Raw genomic sequence first — 20,219 nt, 5'->3', positions numbered from 1 at the left:
AGACTTAGCCTAAGGCGGCCCGAACCCCTTTTATGGCTGGGATTGACATTCCCATCTTGTCTCTAAGAAACACCAGAAAATCTGCTATATCTGGGACAGAGGCGTTAAGAGGCTTAATGTGCTTCTCAGAGCACCACTTCGTGAAGGAGGCCCACTTAGCCTGGTAGACCGCGGCTGACGACTTTCTCAGGTATAGCGACATTCTCTTAGCAGTGGATGAAGAATATCCTTCTTTCTTCAGGAGCTGCTCGATAGTCTCCAGGCGTGAAGACGTAGGGAGAGTGGGTTGTCGTGGAGCCTGAGAAAATGAGGTTGATGCAGAAGGTCTGACCTGTCGGGCAGAGGCTACGGTGTTTGACTCGCCAGGTCTTTTAGGTCCGCGAACCACTCTCTCTCCGGCCACCAGGGCGCTACCAAAGTCATCTTTAGGTTTCGGCTGTCCTTACTCTGTTGAGCACCTGCCTTATCAACGTGAAAGGGGGAAAAGCGTACATGTCTAGATTGTCCCACTTGTGCTGAAAGGCGTCTTCTAAGGCTGCTTTCGGGTCTGGTAGAGGAGAACAATATACGGGGAGTTGGGCGTTGAGTTTTGTTGCAAAGAGGTCCATCACCGGGGAACCCCAACGTTGGATGATGAGCTTGGCTACTTCTGGAAGAAGGGACCATTCTGTCCCTACTATCTGGCCCACTCTGCTGAGACCGTCGGCCAGCACGTTTTTCTTCCCGGGAATGAACCTCACTAACAACACCACTTGGTTCTCTTCTGCCCAATCTAGAATTTTTATGGTGAGATCGCACAATTCCTTCGACTTCAAGCCTCCTTGCTTCTTTATGTATGCTACTACCGTGGCGTTGTCGCACATCAACGCCACAGTGTTTCCCTTTAGAAGATCTGCGAAGTGTAGGCACGCCTTCTGGACTGCCTTCAACTCCAGGACATTGATGTGGAGTTCCTTTTCCCCGTCCAACCAGGTCCCTCGTGCTGTTTCGTCGAGGTGATGGGCTCCCCACCCTTGGTTGGAGGCGTCTGTGAACAGTAGTAACTCGGGGGGGTCGCTCGCAAAGGGCATCCCCTTGAGGGAGTTCGACCGGCAATGCTACCATTCCAGGGAGAGTCTCGTGTTTGGTAGAACTGGGATTAGGACTTGTTGTGAGTCCAGTTGGCACCAGAGGTTCTTCAGGTTCCATTGTACGGCTCTGAGCCTTACCCTCCCTTGGGGAACTAGTTTCTCCAATGAGACCAGGTGACCTATCAGTTTCTGCCAGTCTTTCGCTCTCCTGGGGCGCCCCGACAGAACGGCTGAATGATATTCATGAGGTTGTTTATTCTGTCCTCCGAAGGGAAGGCTTTTCCCAGAATGGTATCTAACGTCATTCCCAAGTAGTTCATTCTGGCGGATGGGGATAGGTTTGATTTTTCCGGGTTGATTACGATGCCCAGATCCTTGCAAAACTGGAGGAGTTTCATCCCTTGTTCCTCCAAGAGGTCCTTCGAGGAGGAAAGAAGCAACCAGTCGTCCAGGTATCGGATGAGGCGAATGCCTCGTTCGTGAGCCCACACTGAGACAGTCGTGAAGACTCTCGTGAACACCTGGGGCGCTGTTGACAATCCGAAGCAAAGGGTCTTGAATTGCAGGATCTGGGAACCCCATTTCACCCGGAGAAACTTTCGACTCGAGGGGTGGACCGGAATTTGGAAGTAGGCGTCCTTGAGGTCTATGGTCATCATGTAATCTTTCTCCCTCAAGGACAGCAGGACTGACTTCGGAGTGTCCATTTTGAAGTCCGTCTTCTTGATGAACTTATTGAGAGCCGACAGATCTATAACCGGTCTCCACCCCCCCGTCGCTTTTTCTACTAGGAACAGACTGTAGAAACCCGGGCCTGGGAGAAGAATTTCTTCCATGGCGCCCTTCTCTAACATGGAGGACACCTCCTCTTGAAGGGCGGTCTTCTTCAACGGGTCTTTGGGAGCTAACCATTCCGCCCGGCTGGCCGGGATAAGAGGGGGTGGTTCTGCTAAGAACGGTAGTCTGTAGCCCTCCTTTAGTACGGACACTGTCCAAAGCTCCGCTCCGTGAGCCTTCCATGCTTGCCAATGTAGTCTGAGGCATCCCCCAACCCGAGGCTTGGGCGGGGATAGGGGGCCTCCCACTCTATCTCCTCCTGGAGGAGCGGCCTGAACGGCCTCTCCTTGAGGCAGAGTAACCTGATCTGAAGAAGCTTGAGGAAGCTGGAGCTGAGGCGCTGAGGACCAGGAGGAAGAGGGAGCCTCTCTCCTCGTCGTGCTGGGAGAGGCCTGGGCCGTCGCGGCACTATCTGAGACGGACCTCTTGTAGGGCGGTCTCCTAGAAGGCGTAGGCCTGGGGTTGTTAAGACTCCTTCTTCTTCGAGACCTTCTCCATGATGGTCTCTAGTTCTTTCAGGGGAAACAAGGACTCCCCCCACAAGGGTAAGCTCCTCATGGCCCGCGCTTCCCTGTCTGGAACCTTCCGGGACACCTTAGCCAGTACGGTGTCTCTCTTACGGAGTACCCAGTTAGCTGTCAAGGCGAGCGACTGGTATGTTAAAAACTTTAAGGTTTTACCCCCAGAGGTAATAAGTTCCCTCAGGAGGCTCTGCTGGTCAGGGTCCGCGGGGTCGAACGAGGCTTGTACTCCTACTAAGGTGGAAGCCCACCAGTCCAGCCAAGAGGAGACGTTCACTAGATCCCTTGACATTTCTTCCATCATGGAGGCCTCCGATGGAGAGAAACAAACTGGGGCCGAAGAGGCTCTATCCTCTGAGACGCCCTGACTCAGGATGTCAATGGAAGATTCCACTTTACAGGGGCCTGGGCGACGCCCCTCTGGCACATATACTTTGCTCTGAGTCTTGAGGCCCTGGAGCAATTTTGAGGAACTCTGGGTTTTGGGGGTCTCGGCATTACTAGCCACCACCTTGTCCACATACTCTTGCCCTAGGACCAGATCTCGGGCTAGAGGAAGCACTAGAGACGTCTTAGGTTGGGTAGGGGTCTGCATAATCCGTAACAGGCTTGACCTCCAGTAGTCTTCGTCCGTAGCTGCAGGTTCCTCAATCTTGTGGTGCCTCCTGATAAGGCCAACCACCCTCCTATAGGCCGAGTCCTCCGTTGGGGAACCCTCCCTCCCGTCAGCCGAGGTCTCGGCTTGGGACCGGGGAGCTGGGTTACCGGGCACACCGACCGGACGTCTCGTTCTTTGAGCCAGGGGTGCCGTCCTACCGAGGTACTGGACTTCATCGGCGGGGACGTCCGCACCAGGGGCCTGGGTTAACGCAGGCATCGCCGACTGAGCGGGGACTCTCGTCCGCTCAAGGGCTCTGGGTGACGAGGACGCGGTTCCCGGGGGCTGACCCGACAGCGGGAACCGTTCCTTCCGACCCGAAGGCCGCACCAGCTGGGCTGGTTCGGCCAGGCCGCCCGAAAAGAAGCGCGTTTCCCCCCGCTGGGCGGGGTGAACCAGAGGCTTCGAGACTTACGCCTTCCTGTAGAGTCCTTCCTGCGAGCTTGGTTGCGAGGGTCAAGGTCGTGTTTGGAGGACGGCATCCTTGGCGAGAACTCTCTGGACCGGCGGTCCGGGGAACAAGGCACCCTTGACTCCCGGGGTACGAAGACCCAGTCGCCATCAGGAGACCTACTCCTCTTGTACTTACGCCCTGGGGAGCGGGAGCGCCTCCTACTGTACCTGGAGCGCGACCTAGAACGGGAACGCCTGCTCCTGGACCGCTCTCTCCGACGACGGTGTTTTGTCCTGACTTCTTCCCCCGACGAGAAATAATCTTCTGACGAACCCGACGACACTGTACTTATCGTATGTCGGGCGGTAGCGGGGACTGCGGGGGACTTCTTCGCGCGTTGAGTGCCCGAGGTCGACGGCTGAAGGAAATCTTCGGGGACTTCCGTGAGGGGGGCCGAGAACGATTCAAGGCGCTCCATGCTAGGGAGCCAGGGGTCCAGGCCCTCTTCCATTCGTAACGGGGACCTACCTGGTGTCTTCGGAAGCTTCCAACCGAAGGCATCATTACCCGAAGACCGTAACTTATTCTGGGTGTCTCCGCCTACCGAAGACCCTGAAGCACAGGCCCACGAGGGCGGCGAAGACACAGACACCGCGTTACTACCCCAAGGGGTCATCGGAGGACACGTGCCCCCCGAGCACAAGGGCCGACTCTCCGGACGCACTACTGGGTTCTTCACTAGCCCTAGAAGGGCCCGCAACCGGCACTGCACTTTCACTAGACTCTTGGGGAAGGCCGCTTTGTTCCTTCTCCACGACAGACTTACCTCGGCCCCTACTCTGTGTAGTGGACGGCGAAACAGAGGCCCCGTCAGACCGCTCACTGGGTGATGGTAGCGGCGAAGTAACGCTAGCTTTTCTGGGGGAACGTTTCGCCGATTTTCTCTTTTTAGTACCGTAACGTACCGACTGGATATCACTCCAACCTACACACTCGGGGCACGTATCTGCTGACGAACAAATCCTTCCCCTACAGGAGGAGCAAAGGGAGTGAGGGTCCACTTCAGGCTTGGAGAGGAACGCTCCACACGATTTACCGGCCCTAGGCCCCGGACAACGGCGGATTTGCTCCATAATGCACACAAGCAAGACACAAGCACGAAGGGAATCAAGGAATACACTGGGTAAGCACACGGGTGGAGGGTGAACACACAGGAACACCCGGGAAAAGTACACAGGAAACACAAGTTACCACGTGGGGAACACGTGGGACACTCAGAACGCACACAAAGGATCGATAGAGAACGAGGGCGACGTGTTGACACGTCGCGACCAGAGAACTTACTGAAGCTGTTGACCCGGGCGGACATCGACCTACGATAAGCCTACCCTCGGGGCACATTCTTTAATGCCGGGGGTAGGCCTCCATAGAAAATGGGGTGGGGGGTACACTACACAAAACTCTGGTCGGTAGAGAGGAGGTTACAGGTAACTCCTAAGAAAGTAGTTCGAGGTAAGTATTCGTGTTGGAACAAATAAGATATATAGTATTAAAATCTATCAGATGTAGATTATAAAAAGTTTATAGACTATGCAGGAACATAAATACTTTTAGAACAATGAACTAAATATTGGTAATAAAAAAAAGCATCACTTAATTACCTGGCATAGCAGCTAGAGTAGCAGTTTTGGTCCCAGGCTGAGCAGGTTGGGCTGGCTGAGCTCCTTCCATGATTTTGGGAGTGCTTCGTGAAGATTCTGTAGACGGGTGTCTGAGAAGCGTTCTCTTCCCTCTTCTGTTCAACGATTTGCTTATGCTCCCACAGTCCGTTGGCAAATTGGCTAGTGCATGGAAAACTTGTCTCTTTCTTATGATAGTGTATACAAGATTGCTGTTACCTGGGGAAAATATGAAAAATGTAATATACAAATATAATTCTGGGTTTATTCCTGGCATTCCATGCAACTTTTTTCTCGGGTATATTTAGCAGTATTTATACCTTAGAAATGGTGCTTTAAGAAGCATTTCACTGGGCGACACAGGTCCCTCGCCCAGAAATAGATTTTTTCTTCATCAAAATCCCTTTTGTATTGCGTAAAATTTACTTACACTAATTAGCACAAAGTAAAATTAATACTGTACTGCTAACATTTCCCTTGCCAAAAATTTCATGAAAAAAAGAATTTCAGGATTCTTGTGCAATTACCCTTGAAATAAAGAACTTGAAACTGTTTTACAGAACCTCTACAAGCATCTCTTAAAACTAAATAGAACCCCAGAGCATAAAAAAGCAAACTTACAATTAAATAATATATTTCAAACCACACAAAAAAAACTTACTTTCTACAACATACCTTTCAAAATACTTATTTGCCAGACATCACTAAACTAAACTTTACATTAGCATCATCATCATTATTAATATATCAGTTTTTTGTTTTATATGATATCTGTACAAATTTTGCTCTTGATAAAAATTACGTTGACTTGAGTATTGAGTCACATCCCTACTGTTACACTGCTGGCACCAAGGATTTGTTCCCAAGAGGTGAGAATTATCATTACAAAAATAAAAGGTTAAAAAATTATAATTATAATAATAAAATTTTTATTCCTATACTCACCTGATGTTCATATTGCTTCTTTCTCTAGAAGCCCAATTTAATCAACACCTAACCATAAAATTGAAAAAATAAAATAAAAAAATTTTCCTAAACTTTAGCTTCAAACAATAAATGCCCTTGACAACGGAACAGAACCCTCTACCAGCAAGCAGTAGGAAGCCAAGGTTGTCGTCAAGGGAAATGAAGTTTTCAGTGTCAAAATGTTATTTTGATAATAAAATCCTAGTAATAGGATGAAAACACCAATATGCATAAGTCCTACCCTTGCTGTGAAAAAAGTTACAGTAGATAAGACATAGAAAGAAAGAGATATACAGTATAGTGATCAATAAATGTCTAAAGAAAAAAAGATGTATTCTTATAAAAAATGTTATTTTGATTATAAAATAAATTTTTGAATATACTTACCCGGTGATTATATAGCTGCAACTCTGTTGCTCGACAGACAACTCTACGGAAAAACTCGCCAGCGATCGCTACACAGGTTGCGGGTGTGCCCAACAGCGCCATCTGTCGACCAGATACCCAGCTCTCAATGTAAACAAAGACTCAATTTTCTCCTCGTCCCACTGCGTCTATATTGGGGAGGAAGGGAGGGTCATTTAATTTATAATCACCGGGTAAGTATATTCAAAAATTTATTTTATAATCAAAATAACATTTTTCAATATTTAACTTAGCCGGTGATTATATAGCTGATTCACACCCAGGATGGTGGGTAGAGACCAGTAATATATGTTTACACTTTTATGAGCTAAGAGTTTTTTATTTCATTTTAGAAGTTATCAAAATAACAAAAACAAAATAAATAGGTACCTGGTAAGGAAGTCGACTTGAACAATTACTCTGCCTTTTAAGTACGTCTTCCTTACGGAGCCTCGCGATCCTCTTAGGATGCTGATCGACCCCTAGGATCTGAAGTATCAAGGGTTGCAACCCATACAACAGGACCTCATCAAACCCCTAATCTAGGCGCTCTCAAGAAATGACTTTGACCACCCGCCAAATCAACCAGGATGCGAAAGGCTCCGGAAACCCATAAAAAAACAACATTTCAAGAGACAGATTAAAAGGATAAGGAATTAGCGAATTGTAGTGGTTGAGCCCTCACCCACTACTGCACTCGCTGCTACGAATGGTCCCAGTGTGTAGCAGTTCTTGTAAAGAGACTGGACATCTTTCAAGTAAAATGACGCGAACACTGACTTGCTTCTCCAATAGGTTGCGTCCATTATACTTTGCAGAGATATATTTTGCTTAAAGGCCACGGAAGTTGTTACAGCTCTAACTTCGTGCGTCTTCACCTTAAGCAAAGTTCGGTCTTCCTCACTCAGATGTGAATGAGCTTCTCGTATTAACAATCTGATAAAGTCTGACCAAGCATTCTTTGACATAGGCAAGGATGGTTTCTTAACTGAACACCATAAAGCTTCAGATTGGCCTTGTAAAGGTTTAGTACGCTTTAAATAGAACTTAAGAGCTCTAACAGGGCATAAGACTCTTTCTAGTTCATTGCCTACGATCTCCGATAAGCTGGGGATATCGAAAGATTTAGGCCAAGGCCGAGAAGGCAGCTCATTTTTGGCTAGAAAACCAAGTTGTAGCGAACAAGTGGCTTTTTCTGACGAAAATCCGATGTTCTTGCTGAAGGCATGAATCTCACTGACTCTTTTAGCCAAGGCTAAGCATACCAGGAAAAGAGTCTTAAGAGTGAGATCTTTCAGGGAGGCTGATTGTAACGGCTCCAACCTGTCTGACATGAAGAATCTTAGTACCACGTCTAAATTCCATCCAGGGGTAGCCAAACGACGCTCCTTGGTGGTCTCAAAAGACTTAAGGAGGTCTTGCAGATCTTTATGTTTGGAAAGATCTAAGCCTCTATGCCGGAAGACTGATGCCAACATGCTTCTGTAGCCCTTGATAGTGGGAGCTGAAAGGGATCGTCCTTTTCTCAGGTATAAGAGAAAAACAGCTATTTGAGCTACAGAGGTACTGGTCGAGGATACAGAAACTGACTTGCACCAGTCTCGGAAGACTTCCCACTTCGATTGGTAGACTCTAATGGAAGACGCTCTCCTTGCTCTAGCAATCGCACTGGCTGCTTCCTTCGAAAAGCCTCTAGCTCTCGAGAGTCTTTCGATAGTCTGAAGGCAATCAGACGAAGAGCGTGGAGGCTTTGGAGTACCTTCTTTACGTGTGGCTGACGTAGAAGGTCTACCCTTAGAGGAAGACTACTGGGAACGTCTACTAACCATCGAAGTATCTCGGTGAACCATTCTCTCGCGGGCCAGAGGGAAGCAACTAACGTCAACCTTGTCCCTTCGTGAGAGGCGAACTTTTGCAGTACCTTGTTGACAATCTTGAACGGTGGGAATGCGTAGAGATCCAGATGTGACCAATCTAGGAGGAAAGCATCTATATGTATTGCTGCTGGGTCCGGGACTGGAGAGCAATAGATTGGAAGCCTCTTGGTCAGCGAGGTTGCAAAGAGATCTATGGATGGTTATACCCCAAGTGGCCCAAAGTCTCTTGCACACATCCTTGTGGAGGGTCCATTCGGTTGGAATTACTTGCCCTTTCCGACTGAGACAATCTGCTATGACGTTCAAGTCGCCTTGGATGAACCTCGTTACTAGGGAGATGTCTTGACCTTTTGACCAGATGAGCAGGTCCCTGCGATCTCGTACAACGTCAGTGAGTGGGTACCTCCTTGTTTGGAGATGTACGCCAAGGCCGTGGTGATGTCCGAGTTAACTTCCACCACTTTGCCTCGAAGGAGAGACTTGAAGCTTTTCAAGGCCAGATGTACTGCCAACAGCTCCTTGCAGTTGATATGCATGCTCCTCTGACTCGAGTTCCACAGTCCTGAGCATTCCCGACCGTCTAGTGTCGCGCCCCAGCCCACGTCCGATGCGTCCGAGAAGAGAACGTGGTTGGGAGTCTGAACAGCCAGGGGAAGACCCTCTCTTAGGTTGATATTGTCCTTCCACCAAGTCAGACAAGACTTTATCTTTTCGGAAACCGGGATCGAGACCGCTTCTAGCGTCTTGTCCTTTTTCCAATGAAAAGCTAGATGGTATTGAAGAGGACGGAGGTGTAGTCTTCCTAGTGACACAAATTGTTCCACGGATGACAGCGTCCCTACCAGACTCATCCACAGCCTGACTGAGCAGCATTCCTTCTTCAGCATCTTCTGGATGGATAGCAGGGCTTGATCTATTCTGGGGGCTGATCGTCTTGTTGTTCAGCAACGTCCTCATCAGAGGGTTCCTCATCCGAAAACTGATGAGGAAACGGCAACGGAGTGGGCAACGTCTGGCTCGCTGAGTCCGGTCGCACTGGTGCATGCGTGACGGAGCCGGACACAACATCATGGAACTGCTGCACAGTCTGTGAACTGTCAACAACCATGGGTGCGCGAGGAAGCACAGCGTCAACCCGAGACTGTCTAGACCGTCTGGGTTGCAGTCAACACCCTACCGGGTTGCTGAGGTTGACGCACTGCGTCAAAACAATTCACCTCTGCTGGTTGTTGAACGTCCTGAACGTCAACAACCACCTCCGAGCGTCGCTTAACGTCAACGTGCGGCTGGCAACCCACACTGGGTCGCATCGGTGGAGGAACCACCTCAACTGGCAGACGCGAGTAGGTTACCTCAGCATCAACAGGGCACACAACCGACCGGTTGGAAGGTTGTTGGCCAGAAGGTTCGGTAGCAACCTTCTCCGCATTAAAGTCCTCTATCAAGGACGCAAGCTTGGACTGCATGTCTTGCAGCAAAGCCCATTTAGGGTCTACGGGAGCAGGTGCGGCAACAGACGGGGTTAGCGACTGAGGTACCGCTTACCATCCCTGAAAGCCTTGTTATGCATGACATAATTGTACAGCAAAACTTCAAAGGCTCGAAAACAGCTGTGAGGTTGACCTGTAAAAAACTTGGAGCGTCTCCTGGCCAGGCGCCAGGGAGAGGCTACGAGAATTGAGAAGTCTATCTGGGCAGAGGCATGAACTCCCAAGCCGAGAACTTCTCTCGTGTCATATCAGACTCTCGCTCTATAAACCAGTTTAAAAGAAGGGAAAGCAAAGGCTGTATCCCCCAAACTCCTCCTGGTGAAAAACCAGTCGCCTAGCCAACGTAAAGCTCTCTAGGAGAGCGAGAGAGCACTAGCTTAAAAACAACGGCTTCGAAGTAGCTAGGCCTAGTGTAAGCTCTGACGTTTAGGCGAACGAGGAGCAGCAGTTACAAAAAGATCCGGACAAAGATCCTTAAAAAAATCATCATGATTTAATTAAAGTCCATAGGGGGCTAAGCAGCTTTAGACTCCTCTCCATCTGACAGAGTCCTCAAGGGAATATCAGTAGGAGGGGGAACAGCAACTTCCTCATCTACAGGAACCTTGTCTGATAAAAGCTGAGTCTCAAGCAAGGGAGAGACCTACCGTGGTGGCAATGCTTTACAAGCAGAGTCCACACTCACTGGTGCATTAGTAGCGGACCAGAACGCAACATCATGTAACTGCTTGACAGTCTGTGAACTGTCAACAACTGAACTGTCAACCACAACAGGTGCGTGAGGACGCACAGCGTCCACTCGAGACTGCTTTGACTGCCTAGACTGAGCAGTCAAAACAACTCTAGAATGCGGAGGTTGACGCACAACGTCAAAACAAGTCAACTCCGATTGTTAGTGAACGTCTTGAACGTCAACAGGAGCATCAGCAAGTGGCCTAACGTCCAAATGCGGCTGAAAAACCACACGAGACCGCATCGAGTGTGGTTCTAAACAACCTGACTGACGTGACTAAGCTACGCCAACGTCAACAGTAAGCACAAAGGAACGTTAGGTTGGCTGAAAGCCAGGATATCGATGAGATAAACGGCTAGACTCAACGGACTAATCGGCAGAATAGTCTTCCATAAGGGAGGCAAGCATATACTGCATGTCTTGCCATACAACCCATTAAGGATCAACGGAAATGGTTGTGGTAAGAGACGAGGGTAACGTCTGTGACCGCAACACTTTGCCAACAAAAAAAGACTCTCGGAGTCTGTGTTACGCTTTTGTTAGGCGGCGAGCAGTTATCCGATGACTGCATAGGGTCAGAGCTGTCCTAATGGTTGTAATCAGGACGCTGGACCTGTCCTGAAAGGACTGACTTTCGCTTAAGGGCTTCGAAACCTTGTGACAGGTTTCTTATGCGAAAAGCCTTCGGATGACGAGGAGAAACAACGTCTCTCTCGTCTTATGGTAGGGGAGATCTTGGTAAGATACACCCGATACCATAGAGGGAAAACGTCTGTTCGTTGATCAAGGCCTCTCGAACCCATAAGTCGTTTGACATTACTTCTCCCCTGGGCTTGGGAGCATGCAAGAGGTCCCGGACTAGGTGAACGACAGGCACGAACAGACGAACCCTCGGACGCAACACTGTAACACTTTGCGCATATCACTTTATCACTTCGATTTTCTGTTTTGCACTTATTTCACTGAAATCGAAACTTTTACTGATTTCTACCTGAAACATGCAATTCTACCCTTCATTAAAAGGTAGTAATTGCGAAATCAGTCGTATAATGCAAGCTCATTAATACCAGCAGAAAACATATTTAAAGATAAAAAAATCAGTGGCTGGGAAAGAGACTAAACACTAGTTCATATAACTACGTTTTCAATCTCTCACCGCACATAGCCTGGGGACGAGAATAAAAAACTAAAAACGTTTTATCCTTCCTCCCCGTACAGCGACTAGGGACGAGAGTAACTCGAGAACAACGTTACCCGCTTGAACGGAACGTTTTCTCTCCTCTCTCTCCCTCCGTCTCTATCTCTCTCACTCTTTCTCTCTTGATTTCGCACCTAAGAGAAGAGCCCAATTATATTTCGTCAAAAAAACATGTTATTTGACTAAAGGAAAAAACTGAAAGGTTTTTCAAATAAAAAGTTCCTTTAAAATAGAATTTAAAACATTTAAGCTAAGAAAGAATGAACAAAACGTCAGAATCGATTTACTCTTACTGCAAAGTGAAACCGTGATACACTCTCTCTCTATCGTAACGATAGAGCGCATGTTGAACGTCCTGAACGTCAACAACTGCGTAGCATAAATAAACTAAACGTTAGTTCATCTTTGAAAACAGTACGAAGACTATCAAAGAAATTCTTTCATAAAATATTACATTTAAAAAGTTTTAAATCCTTAGCTCTTTAAAAGCTAATTACGATATAAAGGGCTCAACGTTGATTAACTTCGGTTTCCAAGTTGGGACCGCCTACTCTCAGGAAAGGTCGCATATAAACAAAACATTAAAATTTATTTTTATATGTTTATAATAAATGGAAAGTTAATCGAAGAGGCCTAATAAAGGCGGAGAGATATAAAATATATAGATCTATAACGTGATAAGATAATTACTAAAAGCCTAAACACACTTCCGTCTAAGGGAAGGGTCGGCCATTTAAAAGTGAAAGAAAGTCCATACTCTCTTTGTCACCATAATTAAATCTATCCAAAACGAGTTCAAGATTTAAGATGAAGATAAAACACCTGCATAGCGAAAGCTCAAAACTAGAATATAGTACTTCACCAAATAGATGTGAAAAACTCCAGTTTAGCAACAGCGAGTAAGTACGTCTTGTCGATAGCTCGACAGAGAGAAAATTGAGTCTTTGTTTACATTGAGTACTGGGTATCTGGACGACAGATGGCGCTGCTGGGCACACCCGCAACCTGTGTAGCGATCGCTGGCGATTTTTTACCGTAGAGTTGTCTGTCGGGCAACAGAGTTGCAGCTATATAATCACCGGCTAAGTTAAATATTGAAAAGTTAACATTATCCCTCTTGATGCTATAATTACGACTATTATGTTACAGACACTAATGGATGGATTAAATAGAGATTTGTACTACAGTCTAACACTGTATGCTGTAAACCTAAGAACTGCATCATGATTACACGAAACTAAAGGAATTGATAAAAATTAAATTAGCTTTTATATTATTACTCATTGTAAAATCATTACTTCATAATGCATAAACTACAAGATGCAATGTTCTGGAAAACCAGCATAATAATTCTCACGAGACCAACTATTTTAAATTATATCTAGCGTTTACCATGAACTATTCGTTTTCGTTATAAAAAAAAAATAGGACTCACCATCAAACTGATACTGGATGATATTATTGAACGTTTCCAAAAGGAAAAATACTAAATGGTGATGATGAGGTGCGGAAAACAAGAACCATGGAGTTGAAAATGCTTCCAACAGATGCAAGAGCTTGTTTGCCGTCACCATCGACATTGTCTTGATGTACGGTGAAACTGAAATACAACACGTACAATTAATCATTGGTTTGAATGAAATGTGATAAAAATATTACAATACACCCGTACGACACAGAAGGTCCTCAACTTACAAACTTAATTGGTTCCAAGAAACTGTGTGTAAGTCAAACTGTTTGTGAAGTTGAATTTCGTTAAATTTAGGCCTAACCTGAATCCCATGCCTATGATTTCCAGCTACAAATGTCAACAAATAGTCGGGTTTCATATGAAATAGATATCAACTTATTACATATGATGTTTTAAAAAGTTAAAAAAGTTAAAGTTGTGGGTTTTAGGTCTCCCCTGAGACGATCTACATCATTCTCCTCAGGCGACCATAAGCCAGCAGGGACTATCACTAGCCCCCTCTAACCTCCCCCCAGGCGCCACCCTGGGGAGTAACCCCCGGTAGAAGGTCTCACATTATTCGCGTTCTAGCGGGGACGCGAACTCGGGACCTCTGAAACAGAAGCCTGCGACGCTACCAACCTAGCTACTTACTGCATTAAATGATATAATATTGCTTTATTACTGAATTTCTTTATATTATCTTTATTTTCAGTTGGATTTCTGTTTGTATCTTCGAATGTTTGTAAGCTGAGGACGTCCTGTATATATCTTTTTATGCAACAGAATTATCATTCATGCAAGAATCTATAAATTATAGACATCCAAATGTTCCTGATCATCCGAAAAAATTTGGTTTCAAGTCCAAGCATTTCAATATGAAATACCACATGATGATGAACCCCCACCATCTACTTAAAGAATTGTTCGGAATCTTCCCATAGACACATATTAGGTCATTACTAATAGCAAATTACACTAACCATACAAATTAAATAAATTGGAGAAGACACCATGATATTAAGTTCCTAATAAAAGAACCAGAGGGACACTTAGTAGAGCACAGAACTCCGCCGAGGCAGCTTATTTCTCGACCTTTTGGTCCACCTTGACCTTAACATGTATTAATTGGCGTGGATTTTCATGCACTCAAATATGAACCAGGTTTGAAGTCTCTGAGACAACGATGTCCAAACGTGAATTGGACATTTTCCTTGACCGTGACCTTCAAAAATTTAATCATTTCCAGCTTTTTGCATAACAGTTAATCCCTGCATGTTTCATTACCCTACGATTAAAATTGTGGCCAGGAAGCTGTTCACAAACAAACACAAACAAGGGGTAAAACATATCCTCCTTCCAACTTCGTTGGCAGAGGTAAAACCAGGAATACAGCAGTCAGTTATCTAGAATTTCCATATAAACTTATAATTTTCAGAACTAACTCTAGTTGAATTCACAATTCCCCTCAAAAGATATAAAAGTTTGAAATAATAGTTTAAAAATTAAAGAAAAACTGCAACATTACCATTAACTAATATAGTTAAAAGACAGTCAAAAAGGGGTTGGAGACGCTGATGTCCCGTAGTGATGATTTTGTGAAACACAATAATCATGAGATCTGCATGCGTTCCTGGAAAAAAAAAAAATTTATCTGTAGAAGAATCAATGAACTTAACCCTTTTACCCCCAAGCTATTTGGAACTTTCCAACCCTTAACCCCCAGGTTTTTTTTTTTCAAGCACATTTTGCAATATATTTTTTTTAAATTGCTCTAACAGCCTTAATTTTCATCATAGAGAGGTCAGGTTGGTCTCATTCTTTATGAAAATGCCTGAAGTTTCTCATAAAGTTATCAAAAATATGCAAAAAAATGTAAATAGTTTTTTGCAAGGACGTAGCTGTATGTCCATGGGGGTAAGGGGATGTGTTTTGTGAAACGTACCGGTACGTCCATTGGGGGTAAAAGGGTTAAAGAATCTAGAAATGGAAAATCTAAAAAAGATATTCTTTATCAATACAGCTACTGTTTTCTTGCAAGATATTTGACACGGTATTTGTTAGTTGAGACATTCATTCACTACGCAAAAGAAATCTTTAATCATTCTCTTAGCTGGGTATTATACAGAATAAAATTATTTAAATTGATATCTTACACTAAATTTCATGAAAAACAGTCAAATAGAAATGTATAAAAATTATGAATTTACTAATGTAACTCAACTCAATTTTTTTCAATTGAGGCATATTTGCACTGACTCTCAGGGGTGCCATTTTTGCTCAGAAAAGTTTCCTACTATCTGATTGGTTGGACAAAATAATTCTAACAAACCACCTAGCAGGAAACTTTTCCGAGCTAAAAGGGCACCCCTGTGTCAGTACAAATGCGCCTCATTAAAAAAAAAATTGAGTATACGGTATATGATGTGACCAAGCTCACACTAGCTATCATACAGCCTAAACTCTTGCCAAATTTGTTTTCACAAAAACCATTTTCCATGTAATCTACAGACTTGAATAAGGTACTTACCAGTAAACACTGGTATGTCCATGGGTACAGAGGCTGTGTAAGGTTTGTTCAAACGGACTCCGAAGTTTCTCTCTCCACTGAGTAGTAATAGGATGAAAACACCAATATGCATAAGTCCTACCCTTGCTGTGAAAAAAGTTACAGTAGATAAGACATAGAAAGAAAGAGATATACAGTATAGTGATCAATAAATGTCTAAAGAAAAAAAGATGTATTCTTATAAAAAATGTTATTTTGATTATAAAATAAATTTTTGAATATACTTACCCGGTGATTATATAGCTGCAACTCTGTTGCTCGACAGACAACTCTACGGAAAAACTCGCCAGCGATCGCTACACAGGTTGCGGGTGTGCCCAACAGCGCCATCTGTCGACCAGATACCCAGCTCTCAATGTAAACAAAGACTCAATTTTCTCCTCGTCCCACTGCGTCTCTATTGGGGAGGAAGGGAGGGTCATTTAATTTATAATCACCGGGTAAGTATATTCAAAAATTTATTTTATAATCAAAATAACATTTTTCAATATTTAACTTAGCCGGTGATTATATAGCTGATTCACACCCAGGATGGTGGGTAGAGACCAGTAATATATGTTTACACTTTTATGAGCTAAGAGTTTTTTATTTCATTTTAGAAGTTATCAAAATAACAAAAACAAAATAAATAGGTACCTGGTAAGGAAGTCGACTTGAACAATTACTCTGCCTTTTAAGTACGTCTTCCTTACGGAGCCTCGCGATCCTCTTAGGATGCTGATCGACCCCTAGGATCTGAAGTATCAAGGGTTGCAACCCATACAACAGGACCTCATCAAACCCCTAATCTAGGCGCTCTCAAGAAATGACTTTGACCACCCGCCAAATCAACCAGGATGCGAAAGGCTTCTTAGCCTTCCGGACAACCCATAAAAAAACAACATTTCAAGAGACAGATTAAAAGGATAAGGAATTAGCGAATTGTAGTGGTTGAGCCCTCACCCACTACTGCACTCGCTGCTACGAATGGTCCCAGTGTGTAGCAGTTCTTGTAAAGAGACTGGACATCTTTCAAGTAAAATGACGCGAACACTGACTTGCTTCTCCAATAGGTTGCGTCCATTATACTTTGCAGAGATATATTTTGCTTAAAGGCCACGGAAGTTGTTACAGCTCTAACTTCGTGCGTCTTCACCTTAAGCAAAGTTCGGTCTTCCTCACTCAGATGTGAATGAGCTTCTCGTATTAACAATCTGATAAAGTCTGACCAAGCATTCTTTGACATAGGCAAGGATGGTTTCTTAACTGAACACCATAAAGCTTCAGATTGGCCTTGTAAAGGTTTAGTACGCTTTAAATAGAACTTAAGAGCTCTAACAGGGCATAAGACTCTTTCTAGTTCATTGCCTACGATCTCCGATAAGCTGGGGATATCGAAAGATTTAGGCCAAGGCCGAGAAGGCAGCTCATTTTTGGCTAGAAAACCAAGTTGTAGCGAACAAGTGGCTTTTTCTGACGAAAATCCGATGTTCTTGCAGAAGGCATGAATCTCACTGACTCTTTTAGCCGAGGCTAAGCATACCAGGAAAAGAGTCTTAAGAGTGAGATCTTTCAGGGAGGCTGATTGTAACGGCTCCAACCTGTCTGACATGAAGAATCTTAGTACCACGTCTAAATTCCATCCAGGGGTAGCCAAACGACGCTCCTTGGTGGTCTCAAAAGACTTAAGGAGGTCTTGCAGATCTTTATGTTTGGAAAGATCTAAGCCTCTATGCCGGAAGACCGATGCCAACATGCTTCTGTAGCCCTAGATAGTGGGAGCTGAAAGGGATCGTCCTTTTCTCAGGTATAAGAGAAAAACAGCTATTTGAGCTACAGAGGTACTGGTCGAGGATACAGAAACTGACTTGCACCAGTCTCGGAAGACTTCCCACTTCGATTGGTAGACTCTAATGGAAGACGCTCTCCTTGCTCTAGCAATCGCACTGGCTGCTTCCTTCGAAAAGCCTCTAGCTCTCGAGAGTCTTTCGATAGTCTGAAGGCAGTCAGACGAAGAGCGTGGAGGCTTTGGAGTACCTTCTTTACGTGTGGCTGACGTAGAAGGTCTACCCTTAGAGGAAGACTACTGGGAACGTCTACTAACCATCGAAGTATCTCGGTGAACCATTCTCTCGCGGGCCAGAGGGAAGCAACTAACGTCAACCTTGTCCCTTCGTGAGAGGCGAACTTCTGCAGTACCTTGTTGACAATCTTGAACGGTGGGAATGCGTAGAGATCCAGATGTGACCAATCTAGGAGGAAAGCATCTATATGTATTGCTGCTGGGTCCGGGACTGGAGAGCAATAGATTGGAAGCCTCTTGGTCAGCGAGGTTGCAAAGAGATCTATGGATGGATTTACCCCAAGTGGCCCAAAGTCTCTTTCACACATCCTTGTGGAGGGTCCATTCGGTTGGAATTACTTGCCCTTTCCGACTGAGACAATCTGCTATGACGTTCAAGTCGCCTTGGATGAACCTCGTTACTAGGGAGATGTCTTGACCTTTTGACCAGATGAGTAGGTCCCTTGCGATCTCGTACAACGTCAGTGAGTGGGTACCTCCTTGTTTGGAGATGTACGCCAAGGCCGTGGTGATGTCCGAGTTAACTTCCACCACTTTGCCTCGAAGGAGAGACTTGAAGCTTTTCAAGGCCAGATGTACTGCCAACAGCTCCTTGCAGTTGAAATGCATGCTCCTCTGACTCGAGTTCCACAGTCCTGAGCATTCCCGACCGTCTAGTGTCGCGCCCCAGCCCACGTCCGATGCGTCCGAGAAGAGAACGTGGTTGGGAGTCTGAACAGCCAGGGGAAGACCCTCTCTTAGGTTGATATTGTCCTTCCACCAAGTCAGACAAGACTTTATCTTTTCGGAAACCGGGATCGAGACCGCTTCTAGCATCTTGTCCTTTTTCCAGTGAAAAGCTAGATGGTATTGAAGAGGACGGAGGTGTAGTCTTCCTAGTGACACAAATTGTTCCACGGATGACAACGTCCCTACCAGACTCATCCACAGCCTGACTGAGCAGCGTTCCTTCTTCAGCATCTTCTGGATGGATAGCAGGGCTTGATCTATTCTGGGGGCTGATCGTCTTGTTGTTCAGCAACGTCCTCATCAGAGGGTTCCTCATCCGAAAACTGATGAGGAAACGGCAACGGAGTGGGCAACGTCTGGCTCGCTGAGTCCGGTCGCACTGGTGCATGCGTGACGGAGCCGGACGCAACATCATGGAACTGCTGCACAGTCTGTGAACTGTCAACAACCATGGGTGCGCGAGGAAGCACAGCGTCAACCCGAGACTGTCTAGACCGTCTGGGTTGTGCAGTCAACACCCTACCGGGTTGCTGAGGTTGACGCACTGCGTCAAAACAAGTCACCTCTGCTGGTTGTTGAACGTCCTGAACGTCAACAACCACCTCCGAGCGTCGCTTAACGTCAACGTGCGGCTGGCAACCCACACTGGGTCGCATCGGTGGAGGAACCACCTCAACTGGCAGACGCGAGTAGGTTACCTCAGCGTCAACAGGGCGCACAACCGACCGGTTGGAAGGTTGTTGGCCAGAAGGTTCGGTAGCAACCTTCTCCGCATTAAAGTCCTCTATCAAGGACGCAAGCTTGGACTGCATGTCTTGCAGCAAAGCCCATATAGGGTCTACGGGAGCAGGTGCGGCAACAGACGGGGTTAGCGACTGAGGCGGTACCGCTTACCATCCCTGAAAGCCTTGTTATGCATGACATAATTGTACAGCAAAACTTCAAGGGCTCGAAAACAGCTGTGAAGTTGACCTGTAAAAAACTTGGAGCGTCTCCTGGCCAGGCGCCAGGGAGAGTCTACGAGAATTGAGAAGTCTATCTGGGCAGAGGCATGAACTCCCAAGCCGAGAACTTCTCTCGTGTCATATCAGACTCTCGCTCTATAAACCAGTTTAAAAGAAGGGAAAGCAAAGGCTGTATCCCCCAAACTCCTCCTGGTGAAAAACCAGTCGCCTAGCCAACGTAAAGCTCTCTAGGAGAGCGAGAGAGCACTAGCTTAAAAACAACGGCTTCGAAGTAGCTAGGCCTAGTGTAAGCTCTGACGTTTAGGCGAACGAGGAGCAGCAGTTACAAAAAGATCCGGACAAAGATCCTTAAAAAATCATCATGATTTAATTAAAGTCCATAGGGGGCTAAGCAGCTTTAGGCTCCTCTCCATCTGACAGAGTCCTCAAGGGAATATCAGTAGGAGGGGGAACAGCAACTTCCTCATCTACAGGAACCTTGTCCGATAAAAGCTGAGTCTCAAGCAAGGGAGAGACCTACCGTGGTGGCAATGCTTTACAAGCAGAGTCCACACTCACTGGTGCATTAGTAGCGGACCAGAACGCAACGTCATGTAACTGCTTGACAGTCTGTTAA

The 20,219-nt window shown here is 45.8% G+C and overlaps 1 protein-coding gene across 2 annotated transcripts in view; it reads right to left on the bottom strand.

Annotated features, from left to right (window-relative positions):
- LOC137649934 (protein HID1) overlaps positions 1-20,219 on the bottom strand; it is a 91,006-nt gene that overhangs the window by 31,744 nt on the left and 39,043 nt on the right. For both annotated transcript variants that reach the window (XM_068382880.1, XM_068382881.1), the window contains exons 9-12: positions 15,809-15,934; positions 14,807-14,911; positions 13,264-13,428; positions 5,142-5,378 (exon numbers count right to left, since the gene is read on the bottom strand). In XM_068382880.1, coding sequence (XP_068238981.1) covers positions 5,142-5,378; positions 13,264-13,428; positions 14,807-14,911; positions 15,809-15,934 — 633 coding nt within the window. The remainder of the gene's footprint in view (positions 1-5,141; positions 5,379-13,263; positions 13,429-14,806; positions 14,912-15,808; positions 15,935-20,219) is intronic.

This window comes from Palaemon carinicauda, chromosome 11 (assembly GCF_036898095.1).
Source record: "Palaemon carinicauda isolate YSFRI2023 chromosome 11, ASM3689809v2, whole genome shotgun sequence".
Taxonomy (NCBI): Eukaryota; Metazoa; Arthropoda; class Malacostraca; order Decapoda; family Palaemonidae; genus Palaemon; species Palaemon carinicauda.
This window is presented reverse-complemented; position numbering and strand designations above follow the sequence as displayed.